At 39.2% G+C, this 21,195-nt stretch overlaps 1 protein-coding gene across 3 annotated transcripts in view; it reads right to left on the bottom strand.

Annotated features, from left to right (window-relative positions):
* ADAM23 (ADAM metallopeptidase domain 23) overlaps positions 1–21,195 on the bottom strand; it is a 1,167,569-nt gene that overhangs the window by 183,510 nt on the left and 962,864 nt on the right. For all 3 annotated transcript variants that reach the window (XM_044076026.1, XM_044076027.1, XM_044076028.1), the window contains exon 20: positions 5,065–5,128. In XM_044076026.1, coding sequence (XP_043931961.1) covers positions 5,065–5,128 — 64 coding nt within the window. The remainder of the gene's footprint in view (positions 1–5,064; positions 5,129–21,195) is intronic.

Here is a 21,195-nt window from a genome sequence, read left to right as displayed (position 1 = left end):
ATGGACACTTTGCTAGTACAGCTGGAGAGGATAACACATCCTGACACTTTCCGGCCCTTACCATCCACACACAGCCTAATACCTCCTGTGGCAGGAAGTGTCTGGGAGGTAACACAGAGATTTTCTACAGCTGGAAAGACTTGTTTCCTGTTCTGAATGTCCTTAACCAGGTCCAGGGAGTCCTGACCAAAAACAGGATCACAACATAAAGGGACACAGAGGATGTCCTGCCTCCTTAAGTAAGGGAATACCCGAGTTAGTTCATCCAGTGGAGGCACATTTCAGAACTTTCCCTAAATCAGTGCAAAGTAAAGTGGGCTATGAGGAAGGATGATGTAGAAGCTGCGTTAAGGATCTTTCTCCTTATTCACCTTGATTCTCATACTCAAGGATCTCTGCCAGCCTTTCCTTTGCCTTATCCACTATGGAGGATTGGTACCTGGAGATGAGACAGACCACTGAGGGAACAAGCTCCAAAAGGGCACAACAGAACCCTCTTGCTCACTTTTGCTAATGCCTTAGATTTCTGTAAAGTAGCAGGCTGTTTTGGTCATTCAGACCTAAGCTGGATTGAAGAGCTCTTACAGGAGGCTACTCTAGGACATTTGCTCAGGATGTTAATACTAACAATTGGAGGCTTATGAAGAGTATCATCCTTTGTAAGCATGGAGTAAGCAGAACCCAGATGCTTCCAGGATGCAAAATTGTCATCCTTCAGCACAGATTCTCCTGGTGGGATGGCACAAGACTCATCTTTCTTTTTGTCCAGACACCTCCTACGGAATTTCTAGGGAAGGTAGAGGTAGTACAGGCAAGTTTGTGTCAGATATTAATCAGCACGAGGATTTCCTCCAAAGAAGGCATCCTTCTAACTGTGTGCCATGGTGGAGAAGTTTTGTTGGCCTTTCCTGTCATAGAGTCAAGAACCTCTGGGTCGTAACAGTCCACCTCTAAGGACAATGAGGGGAAGGGAGACCTTCTAAAAGTCCCGCTCTAAAAGTAAATTAGCTGTACTAACTCAGAATGTTATGCACCCCTAAGCATTTGATAGAACAAGATTTGTTAGTGTGAGTCCTGGTATAGGAAGACTGAATGATGAAAAATGTGGACTTACATATACTAAGTTTGAGATTGCTGTTTTTCAAAATATTCTGTTTTCTCCAAGGTATGGTAATCTTGGAGTTGATATAAGTTCAGTAGGTGTGGAGTGCTTGCTCCCCACATCAGTATGTGCATGCCCCCTTACAAAAATCAGTTTTAAAGCAAAACAGCTATTTTCAATACTTGCTGTTCTCCAATATTTTCAGACTTTTCTTCATAATTCCAGGGCTCACTCTTTACAAGTCTCAGAATTACAATTAGCAGCTGATGTGCCACATGTGTGACAGATGAGTACTGCGGACTGCGTGACAGTGCTTAGGTACCCGGGTACCATGTGAAGCACATGTCACTTGGTTTTGAGCACCTTGTACAGGGCGTGACTTTGGCATTAGCCCATGTTACCTATCAGTATGCTACTGCCACAGCGAAGACAGCTGCCACCTGAAGTACAGTAAATGATGTGTATCAAAAATCGTGGCTGAACCTTCGGGGGTCCTTGCCAAATGTAACAAACATCATAGGATCTCCATCCAAAGGGTAAACTGGCTCCTCATTGTTGCTAAGGCAGATGATCTTCTCAACATACCCACAATTAAATTGCTTAAAGAAAGGTACTGTCCCAGATTAGTGAATAAGATAGCACAAGAATTACTTATTCCTTGACGTCCAGTTCAAATCTCACACTAACTAAACCTAATTTTTCCATTTGCTATTTGTGAAAAGAATATCTTTCTGCAACTTCACCTCTTCTTCCTAAATTTTTCAGTGAAATTATTGCATTAAATGATCTTACTGACTTTAAGAAAGGAAAGAAGGAACACATGCTGCTGTAATATAAGAGAGTCTGAGCCCATTACACAGGATAACTCAAACCCTCTTTCAGTCATGTTCGTACATTTACTACTGTTATAAACGTAACCTCAAACCTAAGAACTTTGTATATATGGAAAATTAAGTCTAAATAAACAATAATGTGTTCTATGCCAGTGGTTCCCAAACTTTTTTGATTCTCTGCTTCCTTGCTGAATCCAGGTTTTCCCAAGGCTCCCCCCCCCCTGCAACGTGCATAAAGTGCATATTTCAGGGGTTCCAAAAGTGTGTGCTGCGGCTCCCTGGAGAGCCATGGCTTCCTCACAGGGGCGCCACGAACTAATAAGCTTAGATGCAAAATAAACCGTGAACAGTTTGTGGTTTATTTCGCAGTTAAGCTCATTAGTTTGCGGCGAGTGTGAATGAATGCAGGTAAGTGACTTGAGGAAATGGTTTTGTGTGTGTGTGTATGTGTGTGTGTGTGTGTGTGTGTGTGTGTGTGTGTGTGTGTGTGTGTGTGTGTGTGTGTGTGTGTGTGTGTGTGTGTGTGTGTGTGTGTGTGTGTGTGTGTGTTTGTGTGTGTGTGTGTGTGTGTGTGTGTGTGTGTGTGTGTGTGTGTGTGTGTGTGTGTGTGTGTGTGTGTGTGTGTGTCTGTGAATGAATGCAGGTATGAATGAGGAAGTGGCTGTATGTGTATGTGTGAGATTGGGAGACTGAGAATAATGTGTGAATGAATACAGGTATGAATGAGGAAGTGACTGTGTGTGTATGTGATTCACACCTCTCAACTGTACAGATTTTCGCAGAAATTCAAGATTTTTGCCTCATATTTTTGGTGTGTTCCTCCTAAAATCTGTACTTTTCTGGCAAATAGTTGAGGATTGAAGTCATGAAATAATGACAAACATTTGAGTTTAAGACTCCACATCCTTCAAGGAATTCATACTAATGCAAAACATATTATTCTATCAACTTTCTAAGTTTGTAAAAGCAATATTTCAAATCTGTTCCTTTTTGTCCCCCCATCATTTTAGGCTTTGTCCAGATAATCTGGAAAAAGCCTAAAATGATGGTGGGGACAAATAGGGACACATTTTAAATATTTAAATATTTAATTTTAAATAATAGGTTTTGCATTAGCATGAATTCTCTGAAGGATTTGGAGTCTTAAACTCAAATGTTTGTCATTATTTAATGACTTCAATCCTCAATTATTTGACAGAAAAGTACAGATTTTAGGAGGAACACACCACAAATATGAGGGAAAAATCTGGACATTCAATCTCACACACACACACACACACGCACACAGTCACTTCTTCATTCATACCTGCATTCACTCACACATCGCTCTCACTGTCTGTCACACACACAAGCCACACACCCACTTACGCATTCATTCATACATCGCTCTCACTCTCCCGATCTCACACCCACATCCCACACACCCACTTACATATTCATACATACATCCCTCTCACTCTTCCGATTTCAAACATACACACACACACACACACACACACACACACACACACACACACACACACACACACACACACACAGTCACTTCCTCATTCATACCTGCATTCATTCACACTTTGCTCTCATTCTCCCAATCTCACACACACACAGACAGCCACTTCATTATTCATACCTGCATTCACTCACACATCACTCTCACTCTCCCAATCTCACATCCACACACCCATGTCTTCATTCATTCCTGCATTCACTCCCACATCGCTCTCACTCTCCTGATCTTACACACACACAGCCACTTCATTCATTCCTGCATTCACTCACACACCGCTCTCACTCTCCCGATCTCACACACACACACACACACACACACACACACACACACACACACACACACACACACACACACACACGGCCACTTCTTCATTCATTCCTGCATTCACTCCCACACCGCTCTCACTCTCCCATTCTCACACACACACACACACACACACACACACACACACACACACAAAGCCACTTTTTCATTCATTCCTGCATTCCCTCACACATAGCTGTCACTCTCCCGATCTCTCTCACACACACAGACTCTTTTGCTTTCATGCACGCATTCACTCACACATGCAGACAGGCACACACACACACACGCACACACTCATAAAGGCATTCACTTACCTGCAATCAGCTGCTAAGCTTCGCGTAAGAAAGCTGCGGCTCCCCATGGCACCACAGCGCATAGTTTGGGAACCTGTGCTCTACGCTATCATCTCTGTTTTATACCACATTTTATTTGGACGATATAGTTTTAAACAAACAGGTTTCTATACAATATATATTTACTTCCTTTTTGCTTATTTTAGCTCACATTTATACAAGGTTATATTACCTCAAACAAACAACTTCAATAATATTATAAATATTTCTTAGAAAGTAGTGTTTCTCTTTGTTAAGACAACACTTGTTAGTTCTGTATGTTTGTTTTGAAGCACATTAAGTCATTTTGCTCTTTATTATTGGCTTATGGCCCAGGTAGTTGGCTGAAAATGGTCCTTTATCAGTCCAGCCACCAACCCAAACAAGCAAACATTAAATAAGTATTCTAGTCTGATGTAAAATCTCATGTACTATGGCAGGAGAAGACACACATATCCCCCAAACCTGGGAACAATAGAAAATTTAGAATCAGCCAGGAAAGGAGTGTCAGAAGACATAATCCTAACAGCAACCTAATGCAGGGATCTAAATTCGTAGCTGTGATATCCTTGAGTGCAACATATTGTGAGACTGCAACTTTTCCATAAAATATTTTATACTTTTTGGTTAAGGAAAAGAGCCCAGCTATGTATGCAGACCACATTTCAAGATTCATTTTTCAAGTTGTTCTACTGACTACAATTGCAGTACATTGTTCTATGATGTGCAAGTCTGTACAAGCAGTAATATCTGATGTCATACTCCTTGCTGAAAGCCTCCATCAACACACTCCTCACCAGGAAACAGCTTCCTTTGGGTTACTCTCACAGTTAGCTGAACCCTAGTAAATCATGGTTGATCAGAGTTTTTTTTTTTTATTACTACTGAACCCATAGTTCAGAAAAATGACATTGATAAGTCTTCTTGAATAACTTAAACTAATATGTAACCATGCCAATGTATAACAAAAGGTGACCTTACTGGGGCCCCAGACATATCTGCACTGTTCATCCCTTGTCTTGCACATGCCATCATAACATCGACCCTAGAACATCAGAAAAAAAGAGGCACAATGAATGAAGAATAAAAGATACTCCTGCAACTGAGTTTCTACTATTTTTGTTCCTTGATACTTTTGTTTGCCTTGAAGGTATTAACACTGAGCATAGCTGAAGGCAGATGGTGCAGTAGTCTATAATAAAACAGAACTCTTGCATTATTCAGTAAATTGGTTCTTTTAAGGAATTGCATGACCTTTATTAAAACGCTATGATGTACATTTATTAAGTTAAAGCACTATGTGATAATTTTCAGATAGAGCCCAAGAAAACACAGATCAACATAAAATATGCACAGTACAGAGTATTTGTAACATAAGTTGGAGATACAGTAACTTCTAGGACCAAGATATGAAACTACCCAACTTACTCATGTGCGTGCATGCATGCATGCATGCATACAGACATACATACAGCATACACACACATACACACACACACACACACACACACACACACACACACACACACACACACACACACACACACACGCACTTAAAAATACACTTACCTAAATACACTGATTCCCAACTCATGGGACATTCAAGTTTACTTAGCACTAACTATGGCAGAAGTAGTTTACCTTTTAGAGTTCAGTCTTCGTGGGAAAACACTGAGAGAAGAAAAAAAAATCTGAGTGCCCCACAGGTCATATGGCAGTTATTAAAATTACTCAATGGAGTTGTTTGAACAAATGCAGTTTACGTTTTTATAACAAGTCCATTGAATGGTGTGATGGCTCGGTGTATATTTGCTTAAAAACTAGCAGCTATGTGAAAGGAGTATTCAGTGTTTTATTTCTAAAGTTTAACAAGAAACCTCTGCAACTTCATTCAATGTCTTCTCACGTCACCTATGACAGCTCTGTTTCTCTGTGTGGATATCATTAAGTTTATATAAAAACATAAACATAGTTATAACAGTGGATGCAGACTATCAAATAAGGCCAAATGTTCAGACCTTAACTCTTTTCTAGGAAGAGAGTCCAAAACGGGAGAAAATCTCTGACTCAAAGAGGTCATAAAACCTATGGTATTGAGTCAAGAGTAAAAGCCTGACACCCAGCAAACGTTTCCAGAAACAAGAAAATCTAGTGGAAAGGTGGAAATGAATGGCTGGACTTCCCTTTAATGTTTCCTTTACAGAATGAAACATACGAAGATTAAGGTTAATCACTTGAAAATGAAGTCTGCTGAGAGCAGATAAAGTCAAGAAAAGAGGCCTGTCTGGCAGTTATTTATCACAGACAGAGGTGTAACAAGTCTTGTCACTTACTGCTTCTGCAACCATTTCCAACCACAAGGAAAAAAGGAGTCCCTCAGCAGAGTTTTCAGAGATGACGTCTGCGAGGCAGATACAAGGAATACACCACTTGCCAAAGAAAATGCTGGAGAAAGGGGTCTATGGTATTTCAGAGTACACTTGTGGAAGACACAATCTGAAGGTACAGGATAACCCATTAAAGAACCATGGTAAAAAGCCAGATGGAGCTCAGTAGGTTTCATGAATAAGTTTAAGAAAGAGATATATAAGCATTGTCTTGGAAGGATGGAAAGAAACCAAAGGGTAGTGAGGAGAATGTGGCAGTGAGAAGAATGTCTATAGCTCACTAAACAACCTCTCAATGAGGGAGGATATAAAATAAGAAAGTGAGCAAAATTTCTGAATAAACCAGACAAACCTGCAGATTTATTAAGAAGTTTCAACAAAGAAAGTGCTCATAGGTTCATAGGATGATACTAGGCTATTGGCCCGAAGGCCCTTATAATCCTAGCCAAGAATTTTGCCCATGTTCCCACAAAGTCAGCACCTATTTCCCCTGTCCAGCAGGGACACAGGTAGGATCCTACAGATTTATTTTCTGTTTCCCATCCAGTTGTCCAGGTTCCTCTTAAAGAGGGTTAGAGAGGTACTCTGCTTGACATGGAGAGGGAGTCTATTCCATAGATGGGAAGTCTTTGGGACACAAATTTATCCCACCAACAAGTTTTATTAATGTTACAGACCAGGTTGAGGCCTTGCATACAGGTTGCATGAGTACAGTTGCACTTACAGATATGCAGCAACTCTATCAAGGCTGGGTCTGAGATGGCCTTGTGTACCAGACACCAGTCACCTCTGAGCAGTCTGTACGAGACTGAATACAGGGACAGGGCTTTTAGCCTATCTGTATAGGATAGGCATTTGAGACCCTGGATCTTCCTGGTCAGGAACCTCTGTGGTCTCTCCAGCTGCTCCATGTGCTTGGCAAAGTACATGCCAAAAAAGGCATTGTACTTGATAATGGGTCTGATAAGGGAGGAGTACAGGGATGTTATGACCTCCTTGTTCCTGAATGAAATGCCCTTACTTATGAGGTGGCCATGTAGAAAGCCTTTCCATACAATGGAGGCAGCATGGGGGTCAAATGTCAGGTTGCTATCAACCTGGGTGCCCAAGTCCCTCACAACTGGTTGTGTGGTTAGTACATTGTTATTAATGTGATAATTAGTGGGAATGCCATTTTCCCCAAAGGGGATAATGATGCATTTCTTGGCATTCAGTTTGAGGCCATGCTTCTGGTACTAGACATTAGTTTGGGTAAGGCTCACTTGGAGGATGTTCACATCACTAGGGGAATTTATGACAGTGCCCAGCTTGCAAACTTGGCCAGCTGCAGACCATTGGTTTTGGTTTGCAACTCAGAAAAGTATATCCCAAACAGTAGGGGCCCAAGACCGATCCTTGGGGTACACCGTTCATTATGGGTCTACTACTAGAGGTGGCTTCCCCTATTTTGACTGACTGGGTTCTATCAGTGAGCCAGTTAGCTACCCATCTGGTAACATACAGGCTGATGCCTAGCTGGGAGAGTTTATCTATTATGCCTGAGTGGGGAATAGTGTCAAAGGTTTTGGGTAGGTCAAGGTAGGTGGTATGCACTGTCTTCCCCTCATCCATGGCTTTGGTGACTGTTTTGAAGAAGTCAACCAAGTTTTACAGGCATGATCTCCACCATAAGGCCACTATTACTTTTACATATATTTAATAGACAATTACAGATATCAGAATGGGCAAGACCAAGTCCTTTCCCTCTTGTTTGTAACTTCGTACATTAGCCTATTAACAAGATTAAATGGATATTCTTTAGACAAAAACATAGCTTTAATACGTTCACATTCATCCAAAAAATGTTCACATATATAAACCATATCAGCAGCCCTAACAAACTGTCCTTTTACCACCGCTCATTTTTATATAAGTGGATGTGAACTTGAAAAATGTAAATATGTATTTGAAAATGTGGGCTTTCTGTATATTTGTGAAATAAATCTTTTATCTGTCATATCTTTAGCGAGCTTGGTTTCAAGACAGGCAATAATTCAATTCATTTGATTCAAAAGTAAACTTCAAAAAATTTGTGGCATTGTTAATAAAATCCATAAATTCAATTATTTGTTCATTACTGCCATTCTAGATAGTAAAGATATCTCCCGTTTAGCATTAATTGAGTTTACAATATTTCATGTATTCAGATTTAAACAGACTTTTCCCCCATTGTATCACTGTAATGTTGGCAATTCAACAGGAACTAATAGAACATGACCTTTCCCAACAAGATGAATTTGATGTTTGTAAGATAGTAACAAACTCTCATGGTGACTTTAAAATATTTAATTTTCTTCTTATCCCATTAACACAGACTGTGCTGACCTTTTTCACATGGTTTTACCTTTGTACCTGTTAAAAACACCAATTTAGCACGTTTTAATGTATCTTAAATTGTTCACTATAAAGTTAAACTTCAACATTTTGTTTGACAATATCAATGAAGTAACTGAAGTAGCAAACACTGTAAGTACATCTAGTACTTACAACCCATCTATTCACCCCACCTTATATTTATTTGAAAAAAATTGTGAACTTCACCTACGTAATATGTTGAATAATACAAGATCAAGACCATGTAATAAGGATGATAATTTGAATTCTAAAGAGAAAGATGTATTATATGAACTAAGAAACCAAACCTTAAGGTATATGAAACCTGATAAATGGGGTGGAATTGTATTAATGGAATTTAATAATTATGTTGACAGAATGCTTGAAGTTTTATCTGATGAATATTATCAATGTGTTTCTCTAAATGAACTTAACCTAGCCTACAGGAAAAGTAGGAACCTGTTAAATGACATGTTCATAGAGCATCAAATTGACTTGGAAGCATTTAATTTTCTTAATGTTACATCTCCTAGAATACCTGCTATATTCAGTGCCCCTAAAATACATAAGAGTATTTTTCACCCACCTGTGAAACACATTGTGGAAACCAGGGGCTTCATTACTCACCATTGTGGCAAGTTTCTAGATGAAAGTCTTGAAACTTAGTAGCACAAGAGGCACAAATTTGTAGGGACTCCTGATATTTCCTTGATAAAACTGATCAGCTAGAATTCAATGAAAATTACATCTTTTTACAATTGATGTCAAAGATTTGTATAGCACCATCCCACATGATATTGGGATGCAATGGTCCATTGAATTTGTTTTTGAAAAGGGTGTTCTACCAGTAGAGTTACAACCCTTAAGTATTACGCTACTGTAATAATAACTGTACCTAGTCAGGACCATGATGGGAACTGTCTAGCTGTCACAGTGACTGGATGCATGTAATTTGTACCCTATATAACAGGTAATATACCACCTTTTCCATGAAAGAATGATTATATCTAGAGATATATCAGTTGTAAGTAGTGTGCAAAGAGCTATACAATGGCTCTGCTTGTGCTAGGCCTAAGATAACTTACAGCATTCTGTGGCAGTGGACTGAACAAGTTTAATCTTACAAACAAACAAGAATAATAGCATTGGGGGCAGCAATGACCGCAAGCCTAGAAAACTACCATCACCAAAGAGGGAAAAAATACCATCCATGATTTCCCATATATGAACTGCTATCACTTTATTGGTGATATTTTCATTTCCTGGAGCAGCTCAGTGGACAAGATAAAGGAGTTTATTGACTGCACTGGAAATTACACAAACTTCCTGCCTTTCATTAACCACTACAGCCTTGAAAAGGTAGACTTTCTGGAACTCATCATTTACAAAAAAGACAATGATTCCATGATAAACAATTGTCTTTTTAGAAAATACATATAAGTAAACCTACTGCTACATGCAAACTGTATACATTCCAAAATCACAAAGAAAAATACAAAGCCACAGGGATGAGGATACCATGTGTATGGGGAAATGCCACTGTTCCTACTTAACCTGGACCAACTGCACAGGGACTTTCTTGAAAGGGGGTACAGTGAGAATGTGATAAACATACTTGGCTCAGTTATAACCCTGAAACAAAACAGGGACCCCACTCTACTTAATCCATCACAAAGGAAACAAACATCCAGTGCACTCACAAAATGAAGCTATCAGAGAAACACAAAAGAAGCATGATTCTCTCATTCTCAAAGGACTCCCTGAAAATAAAATGTGCCATGCATGACAACTGGAACATCATCCATGGAAACCAGTCCATTAATAGGATAATTGACCATGAGCCTACTTTCATTTTTCATAATGGGTGAAATATTAGGAGCTAGAGAGAAGGACATGCTTTACCCATCATGGATACAAATAATGGCGCCTTTCTCTTCATGCCTTCAGGATGCAGATGCTGTAACTTTCAGTAAGAGAAACAGCTCTTATTGTTCCATCTCAAAAAGAAATACTACATCACAGAGTGAGATGACTGTAAAAGCAAGTTTGTATTTTACACTGCAAGCTACACAGCATGTAGACCATTTTGCAAAGACAAGACTATAGATGTCTTAAAGGTTGTTGTTTGTCTTTTGGCTTTTTCCCGGTTAGGGGTCGCCACAGCAGAACTCCGGTCTGCTAATGATTGGCAGTAGACTTTCACAAATGCTGTGGTGCCAGCTTGACGTTCAACCTTCAACAAAGGCACGCCCATTTACGCATGTCTTTCGAACACCCACCCAACCGCGGGGAGGACATGTAGACTCCACACAGAAGGCACTCCCCGCACTCCAGCCGAGAATCGAACAGGAGAACCTCTTGCTATGAGGCAACAATGCTACCGCTGCACCACCGTGGATATAAATGCCTTAAAGGCATGAGTCACTAAACATTTATCAGATGTCTTACTAAAAAGATTTTAATAACCCACTAGCCAGATATGCTATAAGGAGAAGCTTTAAGAAATGTGTGTTCCATGCAGTTAACTTTCTAGTGAGAGACTGGCCCAATTGAAGGCAAAACAGGAGCTGTACTTGAGAAAAAGGATTCCGAGTAGCAGATTTGCCTAAAAGCTTACTGACAAAGGACTGAGCACAAACTATTCCATCAAATCTGCAGCTGAACTTAAAAAAACTGTACTATAATAGCTTTTATTAACAGTAGATGCATTTCTCTCCACAGTCCTTTCACTACATGCATGATATATTTTTAACTGGGATTATATTCACATAGGTTAACTACTACAGGACCAGGATGAAAATATTAGGTTAGTTAACATCACAAGTTTAGAAGCACTTGTTAGTTTATATGCAACACTGCCTTCTGAAACAGCATTTTATGAGTCTAATTTCCAACACGTCAATATAAGTATTTTTAATAAGCATACATTTTGAAATTTTCCTTTAGCTGTTTAAATATACTCCTAGTTTAATGTTGCTAAATTTGTTGCTTTGTTTTCTTTTGGTCTCTACATCAGCTTTGTCATGTACATTCATTTATGATTTAGTAAAGTTAACCATATGAATGCACTTAATGTCATTGTACTGTTCTTTACTGATCTGAAGAAGCCCCACCTACTTATTAGTAGATAAGTGAAAGCTCTTTAGAATCCTGTGAGTTTTTTATTTTACTTACTTACATCAGTTTTTGTAGCTACAAACTGATTTTTTCTTAAGGCCATGTTATACCTTTTCCTTTATGTCAGTATAGTCATCCAACCAGACTATTATCTCTACATTTTTGTAATGAACCTCCACAGGCTCAGGTTAATGGCTCTGAGGCTAAGGTGCCTTCATTCCTTTCCTGAATAGATTCACCACTTCCTACAATTTAGCTCTAGCTTCACTCACTGATATTATGTGGACTTTCAACAAAGATTTACACACGTGTTTACCCTGCTACCACAGGTTGAGCTTTTGTTAGTTTTACAACCTGTAACATTTGCACAGCTTTAGTATTTAGGAATATTAGCTGCGGGTCTGACTTCATATGAAACTTGTTTTGTCCTATTATTATGATAACAATCTATGAATCAATCTTATACTTGAATCAGTTATAGGCAGATTACATTTTTTTGCCACTATACAGAGCCTACTGATATAGGAGTCAGTCATATTTAAAATTGTTCAGTCCACTGGCATAGATTGCTGTAAGTTATCTTGGGCCTAGCACAAGTAGAGACTTTGTATAGCTCTTTGCACACTACTTACAACTGATATATCTCTAAATATAATCATTCTTTCATGGAAAGGGTGGAATATTACCTGATATAAAGGATACAAGTTAGATGCAGCCAGTCAGTGAGATACCTAGACAGTTCCCAGCATGTTTCTGACAAGCTGCCATTATGATTACAGCAGCATAACACTTTAACTTGACTGTTTGTCATGCATTTGTTAGTACTTGGTTCCCATTTTTAATATGGCAAATGACCTCTACTTATCACATCACGAATATGTTGATGTACTAATGGATATGCATATCTGGTGACAACAGGTATATAAAGTGTCTTTACCAATTAGGCACTAGCTACATAGGATGGGAATACAGCAAATAAGCTATAACCTATTAGCTATCAAAGGAGTAAGTATACAGAACAGGGAAGAAAGATGAGACCTATCCTACTTTAGCTTGGCCACACAGCCTATAACATACATTTATGACCCCAGCTTGAATGAATCAGCAAATAGCTATGTGTTACTGCATATATAAATAATGCATGTCATGGAAACTGAAATTAGATCTGATGAAGTTCTGCTAAGTGCGAAAGCATGTACCTATTTAATATTTTTTTGTTTTTCAATACAGAAGTATCCATTTCTAAAGTTATAAGTGCTTGATTACTTTGACGTCTCAGCTGGAGATTGGTTACTGTTTTTGGTTCTTTTTTTTTTGTTTTAAGGAGTCTTAGCCAGCAACTTGGATGATCAAGAAGTACCATCTTCTTTCCCTGTGGATTACTATGTACACACACACGCACACACATACACACACACACACACACACACACACACACACACACACACACACACACACACACACACACACACACACACACACATATATATATATATATATATATATATATATATATATATGTGTGTGTGTATAAAAATACAAGTACATCGACACATAAAGAGCGATGTACAAAAATAGCGAAACACGTATTGAGCGAAAATCAGAACATCATATTTCTTTGGCCTGCAGCGCGATCCTGGGGATAAGAAAATATATCCTTTTCCCCACTGTAGTGCAGTCTTGGAGTTGGTATATTTAAGTGGGGGAGTATGGGGGGGGGGGCACAAAAGTGTATTATTTTAGTTTTATTTAGTTAATTTACGTATACCTGCATGGCACTGTTGTTTAAAGAAACACGTTCGGTGTTTTGATTTTCGCTCAATACGTGTTTCGGTATTTTTGTACATCACTCTTTATGTGTCGATGTACTTGTATTCGCTCTTTAGAGCTTTTGGCTTTATAATATAGACTCAGGTTTTACATACTTATCAGTCTATTTCTGCTTGGCAGCCTTAAAACATTAGCCTTTTTTGCAAACAGTTTAAAGCGCGGGGCAGGCAATTTTCACACAGCACTGATAAATGTATGTACATGTGTGTGTGTGAGTTTGTGTGTGTCTGTGCATGTAGAAGTGGTGGTGCAGTAATAATTAAACACAGATGAGAAGCAGAGAAGGTGGAACTAAACATTCATATCAACTTGAAAACGTCATAACTATCTTTTAAAGGTTCAAAAAGTTCCTTTCTTGTCTCTTTGCAAAGCAAAGATGAAAGGTGAAAGATTGGCTCTTTCAGTAATTGCATTAATAAAGCTTGTACATGCTACTTTAATTTAATAGCATAAACAACAGAGTGTTCTCTATTTTTACAGTATGCAGCAAAACAAATCACAGCTGTGGCAATTATCCAGGCTTTGATTCCTCAAAAATCAGCCACTTTATCATTTTCTTGTTTTGCTTAAGATAGCAATATTTTTTCAGTTTATTTATTAGTAAATTTGTGTTGTTTTTAAAACTTTCCAAGAAGTTGCACAAAACACTGCCAATGAACATTTATATATTTTACATTTCAGCAGACAGTGATAGTAAATAGCATTAAAAGTCGTGTCCAGTCTCTAGTGTGGTCTAGATTAACAGCAATAAAAGACCAGTGCTTGTACAAAAAGTTTAGAAATCCTACAGTACAAACAGCTGCAGTTTAAAGTACTGGTTTAACAATAAACTGCAGAAATCATATTTTGATTTTCTGTGCATAAATAATGTCTCTAAAGCTGCAAGAACAAGCCAAGTCACTTAACTGGTCAGCATTATTTTATAAGTTTCTTATTTCCCCCCAAAAAACTGATGGGAGTTGCCAGAAAAATCTGATTTTGCTTAACAATCAGGTTTACAACCAGTAATATTTATGAAGAGCAGCCAAAAAGATACACAGTATCAAGGTCGCTACTGTTATGCACACCACCTAGTTGTAACGTACGTAAGAAAATAATAAGGATATTTTTGTTAATCATGTATACTGAGGGTTTACTAGCTCAGTACATTAACGTTTTTTGTACAGCCTCACAAAATTAACTTTATATTTCTTTACTTTTTTCCTTATATCCACTACAATGGCATTATATTTTTTTGCCTCACATACATTAGCTAATTATTTTTTTTTTTTTTTATTTAAAAGTGGCGAGTCAGGGAAATGTAGGCAACCTTAAAAGCAGGCTATTACATTTTTGTTTCATAAGCATTCATTCATTTTATTTATTTATTTTTTAATTAATTAAAACGGGGTGGGGGTGGCAGCCTCCTCAATAACTCAGTACACAAACAGTAAACTATTATTTAACACTTCAGTTGATAATCTACTTAGTCAATTACTAGGTGAAACTGGGCTGGTTTAACAGTTAATGGCGAGCTCTGCTTTAGAAGCAAGACAAGTCTCAACCAAAGCTGCACAAACTTGGGTGGGACTATGCAACTTTACAATCATTTTACATTCAAGACTGTTTGTTAGTTTAGTTTAATTTACTTTTCCTAACCAGACTGTCTGATGGGAGTAGCTTGTTTTAGTGGCTGGCAAGGAAGAAAATAAAGACATTGTAGTGACACTATTGGTAAAGCGGTAAGCATAGCTGCCTTTCAAGCAGTTGACTGGGTTCAATTCCCCGCCAGTGCAAGAGGTCTTACATTTACGGTTGATGGCTGGCACAATGGTTAAGGTGTTCACCTTTGATTCTCAAAAGAGATAATTGGCTAGGCTTAAGACAGCCTGCAAAGGCAGTTAGCTGAGTACTAATCTATAAACCTATGAACAGGATAGTAAGAAAAAGCACTGACTACACAAAACAGATTTCCCTACATACAGGACGATGTTCATTACAGCTGCCATCGTCAAAATTATGTACATAAGATGACAAAATAAAAAGTAAGTGATTCTTAACTGCAGAAGCAAGAAGAATACAAATAGATGTCTAGTACTGGAGACTGACAGTCATGGTATTAAAAGGAGCTGGGAGAAGAAAAAGGTTAAGGGACGTGTTGATCAAGGAGAGTAACACGTAGTTGTAAACAAAAACGTATTAAAACTATAAAGCTGTAAGTGGGATATGGGTGAAACAGAGTTATAAAGAAAGAGGATGTAAGAAATGTGTAAGAAGGGGAGGTAGGAAAAACAGCAGGATGGCTGCAGGTAAGGGACAAAGATATAACAAAATGTAAATTGAAGAATGAGAGGGAGGTGAATGGAGGGCAAACAAATTAGTAAATATTTTACAAAGGATGTCTTAGCCATATAGTAATGAGAATAGAAAAAGTCAGTAGATGTACATACATCTGGAAAGCAAGTGAATGAAAAGGGTCAGTACCTATAAATTCAGCAAATGGCAGATGAAGGAGTTGTGAGAGATTCTGTATCAACAAGACAGGGCAAGTGCAGATCCATTTTAATTATAAACCAGAACTTAATAACTATGGTGGTGGATGCAGTGTAAATGTTGGGCAAGGTTCAAATGACAAATTCACCACCATAACAGGAACAGGCAAGCAAAAACTGAGGGTAATACTACTCAATGCTAGAAGTCTAAATCTCAAAATGCACTACCTCGAGACACTCCTTAAAATGGAGAACATCGATATCTGTGCAGTGACTGAGACCTGTTTCAAGGCTGTAGAGAGCACCCCTGCATTACCAGGCTATAACTCATACCACACTTTTTGGCCATCTAACCTGGACCAGAACACCAAAGGCAGAGGTGTGTCCATATTCATTAAGGATATCCGCACCTCAAGGCTAGTTGCACAGTATAGTGCATTCAAGGTTATCCAAGTGCAACTAACTCTGGGCAAAACTGCAATCCAAATTGTAGCTTGCTACAGATCTCCCACCATGCCCCAAGATTCCCACTCCTCTTTTCTTTATATACTGGAAAATATTAGGGTTCAACTAAACATCCTAATAATGGTTGATTTAAACTAACCCACCATTAACTGGGAAAACTACTCATGTACCAACTCCTTCACTCAACGTTTTCTGGAATTCATAAATTCCAATGCCCTGGATCAACTTATCCACACCCCCACCAGGGGCAACAATATCCTAGACCTAGTCATTACCGACATGAGTGACCGGTGTTCCATACCAGAAGTCAACTTCTCATTGGTCAGATCTGACCATAAGCTAATCACCCTAGATATCCGCATCCTGCCCCCACCCACAATTAAGGAAACCATGGTAAAAAATTTCTCCAAAGCCAACTTCATGCTTCTTAAGACAGAAGTGGCGAACTTCATGACACCCATGCAGATAGACAATACAGTTACAACTGCTGAATCCTACACAAATGCACTCTATAAGCACTTACACAAATGCATGGATCGTGCTATCCCTAACAGAATCAAGATGCTATCCTCCAAAAAAAGGAAGCCAATCTAGTGGTCCCCTGCCATAAACAAACTCTACAACAGAAGGAAGAAACTGTTGCAAAAGAAAGTAAAATCCCATGAGTGGAGGAGCTCCCTGGTCAGCCTCACTAAGAAGCTGAGATCCCTTATAAGATCCTCCAAAGCTAGCTATGAAAACAAAATTGCCACTGATTCTAAGGGCAACCACAAAGCATTCTATAGCTATGTGAAGAATCTCAGTGGCAACACCCAGATCTGCTCTGAGTTACAGCACAACGGCATGAAAATTACAGAACCAACTGATATTGCAAACATTCTGGTAGATAGTCCAGTGCTAACTTTACCCCCCCTCTCACCCCCTAAAGGGCCCATATCTATACAGGAAGAATGCAGAGTCCCTGTAATCACATCTATGCAGGTAAAAGCTGCACTCTCTAAAACCAAAAACACTGCATCCATGGAACCGGACAACATCCCAAGCTGCATTTTACACAAACTTCAAAACGAACTGGCTCCCCACCTAACCACCATGTTCAATCATAGTCTCACGTCGGGCTTTGTGCCCACTGAATGGCGCACGGCAACAGTTATCTCACTCCACAAAGGGGTAGCCACCACTGATCCTGGGAACTATCGCCCTATTAGCCTGACGAGCCTGGTCTGCAAGGCCAAAGAACATATCATCATGGAACTCATAAACAAAGACATTGGTAACAACTCTGGACCCCACCCCAATTCGGGTTTGTGAAAGGCAGATCATGCCTCCTGAACCTGACTGACTTCTTTGAGGCAGTCACCAAAGCAGTAGATGAGAGTAAGGTGGTTCACACAGCCTATCTTGACCTCGCCAAGGCTTTTGACACCATCCCCCATTTTTGAATTATAGCTAAACTCACTAAACTAGGTATAAATCCCTACATCACAAGATGGGTTGCCAATTGGCTCACTGACAGAGCCCACACTGTAAAACTTGCAGACTCCAAATCTGATTTCAAACCAGTGACAAGTGGAGTACCACAGGGTTCAGTCCTGGGACCTCTCCTGTTTGGTATCTACTTCTCTGAAGTACAGGCTAACACAGAAGGCCTTTGGCTAATGAAGTTCACAGATGACTGCAAACTAGGAGCCATAGTCTAGTCCCCAAATGATGTGGACATCCTACAGAAGGGCCTTACTGAGACAGATGCCTGGTGTCAGAGACATGGCCTCAAGCTCAATGCCAAAAAGTGCATTGCCATCCCCTTTGGTAAAAACTCTGTACCCATAAACTACCACATAAATGGCAGTCTACTTAATGCCGAATGTGTGATAAGAGATCTTGGGACCCAGGTGGACAGTAGTCTCTCCTTTGATAATCACATCACCACAGTAGTCAGGAAATCCTTCTATGTGGCACACCTCATCACAAAAGGGTTCTCATCCAGGAAAAAAGAGGTCATTGTTTCCCTCTACCCGGCACTCATTAGACCCATTATAAAGTACACCCCTTTTGGAATGTAACTCACAAGACATCTGCAGCAGCTGGAAAGGCCACAGATGTACTTCACAAAGAGGATTACTGGCCTCGAACAGATGCCCTACACTGACCATCTCAAAAAACTCCAGCTTTACTCTGTAGCATATTGCCTACTCCGAAGAGATCTCTGTCTAACATATAAAGCTATGTTAAACCCAGAGCTGTTGGACATGCTACACCTAAAGAAATCCCAATCCCTCTAAGCTACATGCTTTAGGGACCTAAACCTTGTCACCACAATAAAGAGGACATGCTGGAGGGATAGATTCCTGTCCCAGAGACTTCCTATACTCTGGAACAAGCTACCCATCTATGTCAAGCAAAGTTCCTCATTAGCACTCTTCAAGAAAAATCTTGATGAGTGGATGGGAAATAAGAAATACACCCCGGGAATCACTTCTGTGGCTCTGCTCGACAGGGGCACAGGAAAATAACTTTATTGGGTGGCGTAAGCCAGGGAACCTTGTTGGCTAGGCTTACTTAGGCCCTTAGGCCGATAGCCTAGTACTTACCTATGAACCTATGAACAGACAGTGGATACTAGAGTTTAGAAACATTGACAATGAAAATGCTACTTCCAAGTTTCTTACAACTGTAAGATGAAAGAGGTACGGATATCCTACTGCTGTAAACATTTCCCTGAGGTGTACACCACTTCTAAGTGTAAGAGACAGAGTGGCAGTTGTTGCTGTAAAATAACTCATACAAAATTTTTTTTTTATATATGCAAGAACATGTATCTTGAGTGAAGAAAAGCAGTCAGTGTCCCCATTTTAAATTCAGAATCACTCACAGCAGCAAAACCAGATAATTAGCTATTTAAAAGTAAAAACTGCAACTGCCATGGCCTCTTCTCCACTAGGCAGATGAAACAAATCTATACATCTGCTGAGAGGAAACTATATTTCACCTTTCCCAGTGGAGGGCACAAGAAAAACATCAAACAGTAATAGCAAAATATTTTTTTTAAAAAATCATAAACTCATCACTGGGATATCAGAAGACTACAAACAGTGAGGTGTATGTGCAATTAGAGTTAAAAAAAGGCATGAACTGCCTTCTACTTAATGTACATGCCCACACATGCTCAGTACATCAGGAAGACATCCCCAGCCATCGAAGATGGCAGAAAATGTCTATCTAAATAAGATGTTTGAACATATGACACCATTATTTAAAAAGGTAATATGAGAAATATGAATGAATGAACAGAACCCACTCACCTCCCTTAGATGGAAAGAAAGAAGGGTAGTTGTGAACACTCAGTAGCAGTGGAGTCAAGCTTCCCCAGTGAAGACTGGAGAAAAATGTCCACAATGCCTTCCCTGCTGGCTTACAGCTTGCAGAAATGACGGCCAGCAAAACAGTGACCCCCACAACACATTCCAAGTCCAGACTGATAATTGAGTGTGTGTGTGATGAAGAGATAAGGGTAGGCTTCTCTACTGGACCTGAATCTAGCTTATTCCTACCATCCCAAAACAGGGAATGGGCTGATCAGGTATGTTGTAAGACTCTAATCTAGTCAGAGAGATGTATGGCTCTTACCCCTAATGGAAAGATGGGAAGAAACGGGTGAAGATACAGTAGCCATTGGGTTGGTCCAGTGGGGGAAAAAAAGAAAACAGAACACTGAGTCCCAGGTGAAAGACTACACATGTACAAAGCAGGTAAACAGTATTTTTGCAGAAACTTGATGGATCTTCTCTTACAATCTCTCATTAGCATGAAGTGCTTAAAAGAGCTAGAGCAAAGTAGGCCTTGGGAAGCAAAACTGTAACATGTTCTCTTCAGAAGAGGGCACTGACATTAAAACTAGCAAAGAGCTGTGGTGAAGGAAGCCCCTGGCAGTTCTGGTGTACAGGAGACAAGTTAATGCCATGATGCTCAATCTTCTCTTTGTGGATAATGAAAACAGTCGTGATAAAGATATATATGTAGGTAATCCTGTGTTTACAGGTGGCTCAGCAAATGTGTTTTATACATTATTTATTAAAGATTTTTAAACAGATATAAATTTTTCAACTTATAGCTTTAAAACTTGGATGAAGTGGGCAATGTAATGTGTTTAATATTTTGACTGGTCGATGCTATGTCACATGATGATGAGAGATGGTATTTTTATATGATGGATTGAACTTAAAACTTAGTTCTGAAGATGGCCTTGTGTATAAAGATGAAAGTGCTAAACTGAGTTTTTTGGATGTCACATTAGAGAGCATTCATTGATTTTAGTTGATGTCTCATTAAATTGCATCTTGTAGGATTCACATGCAGTTGGAAGGAACAACTCTTTTGCTGACATCACTAATGCTTTTGATTTTTTTTTTAATTTTTCTTTTTTGTATTTTGTGGTTTGTTACATTTTTTTTCTGGACTGTTGTTATACA

This window comes from Protopterus annectens, chromosome 6.part1 (genome assembly GCF_019279795.1).
Source record: "Protopterus annectens isolate FY-2018-M chromosome 6.part1, PAN1.0, whole genome shotgun sequence".
In the NCBI taxonomy this organism is placed as follows: Eukaryota; Metazoa; Chordata; order Ceratodontiformes; family Protopteridae; genus Protopterus; species Protopterus annectens.
The sequence above is the reverse complement of the archived record's forward strand: the minus strand, read 5'-3'. Positions and strand labels throughout refer to the sequence as shown.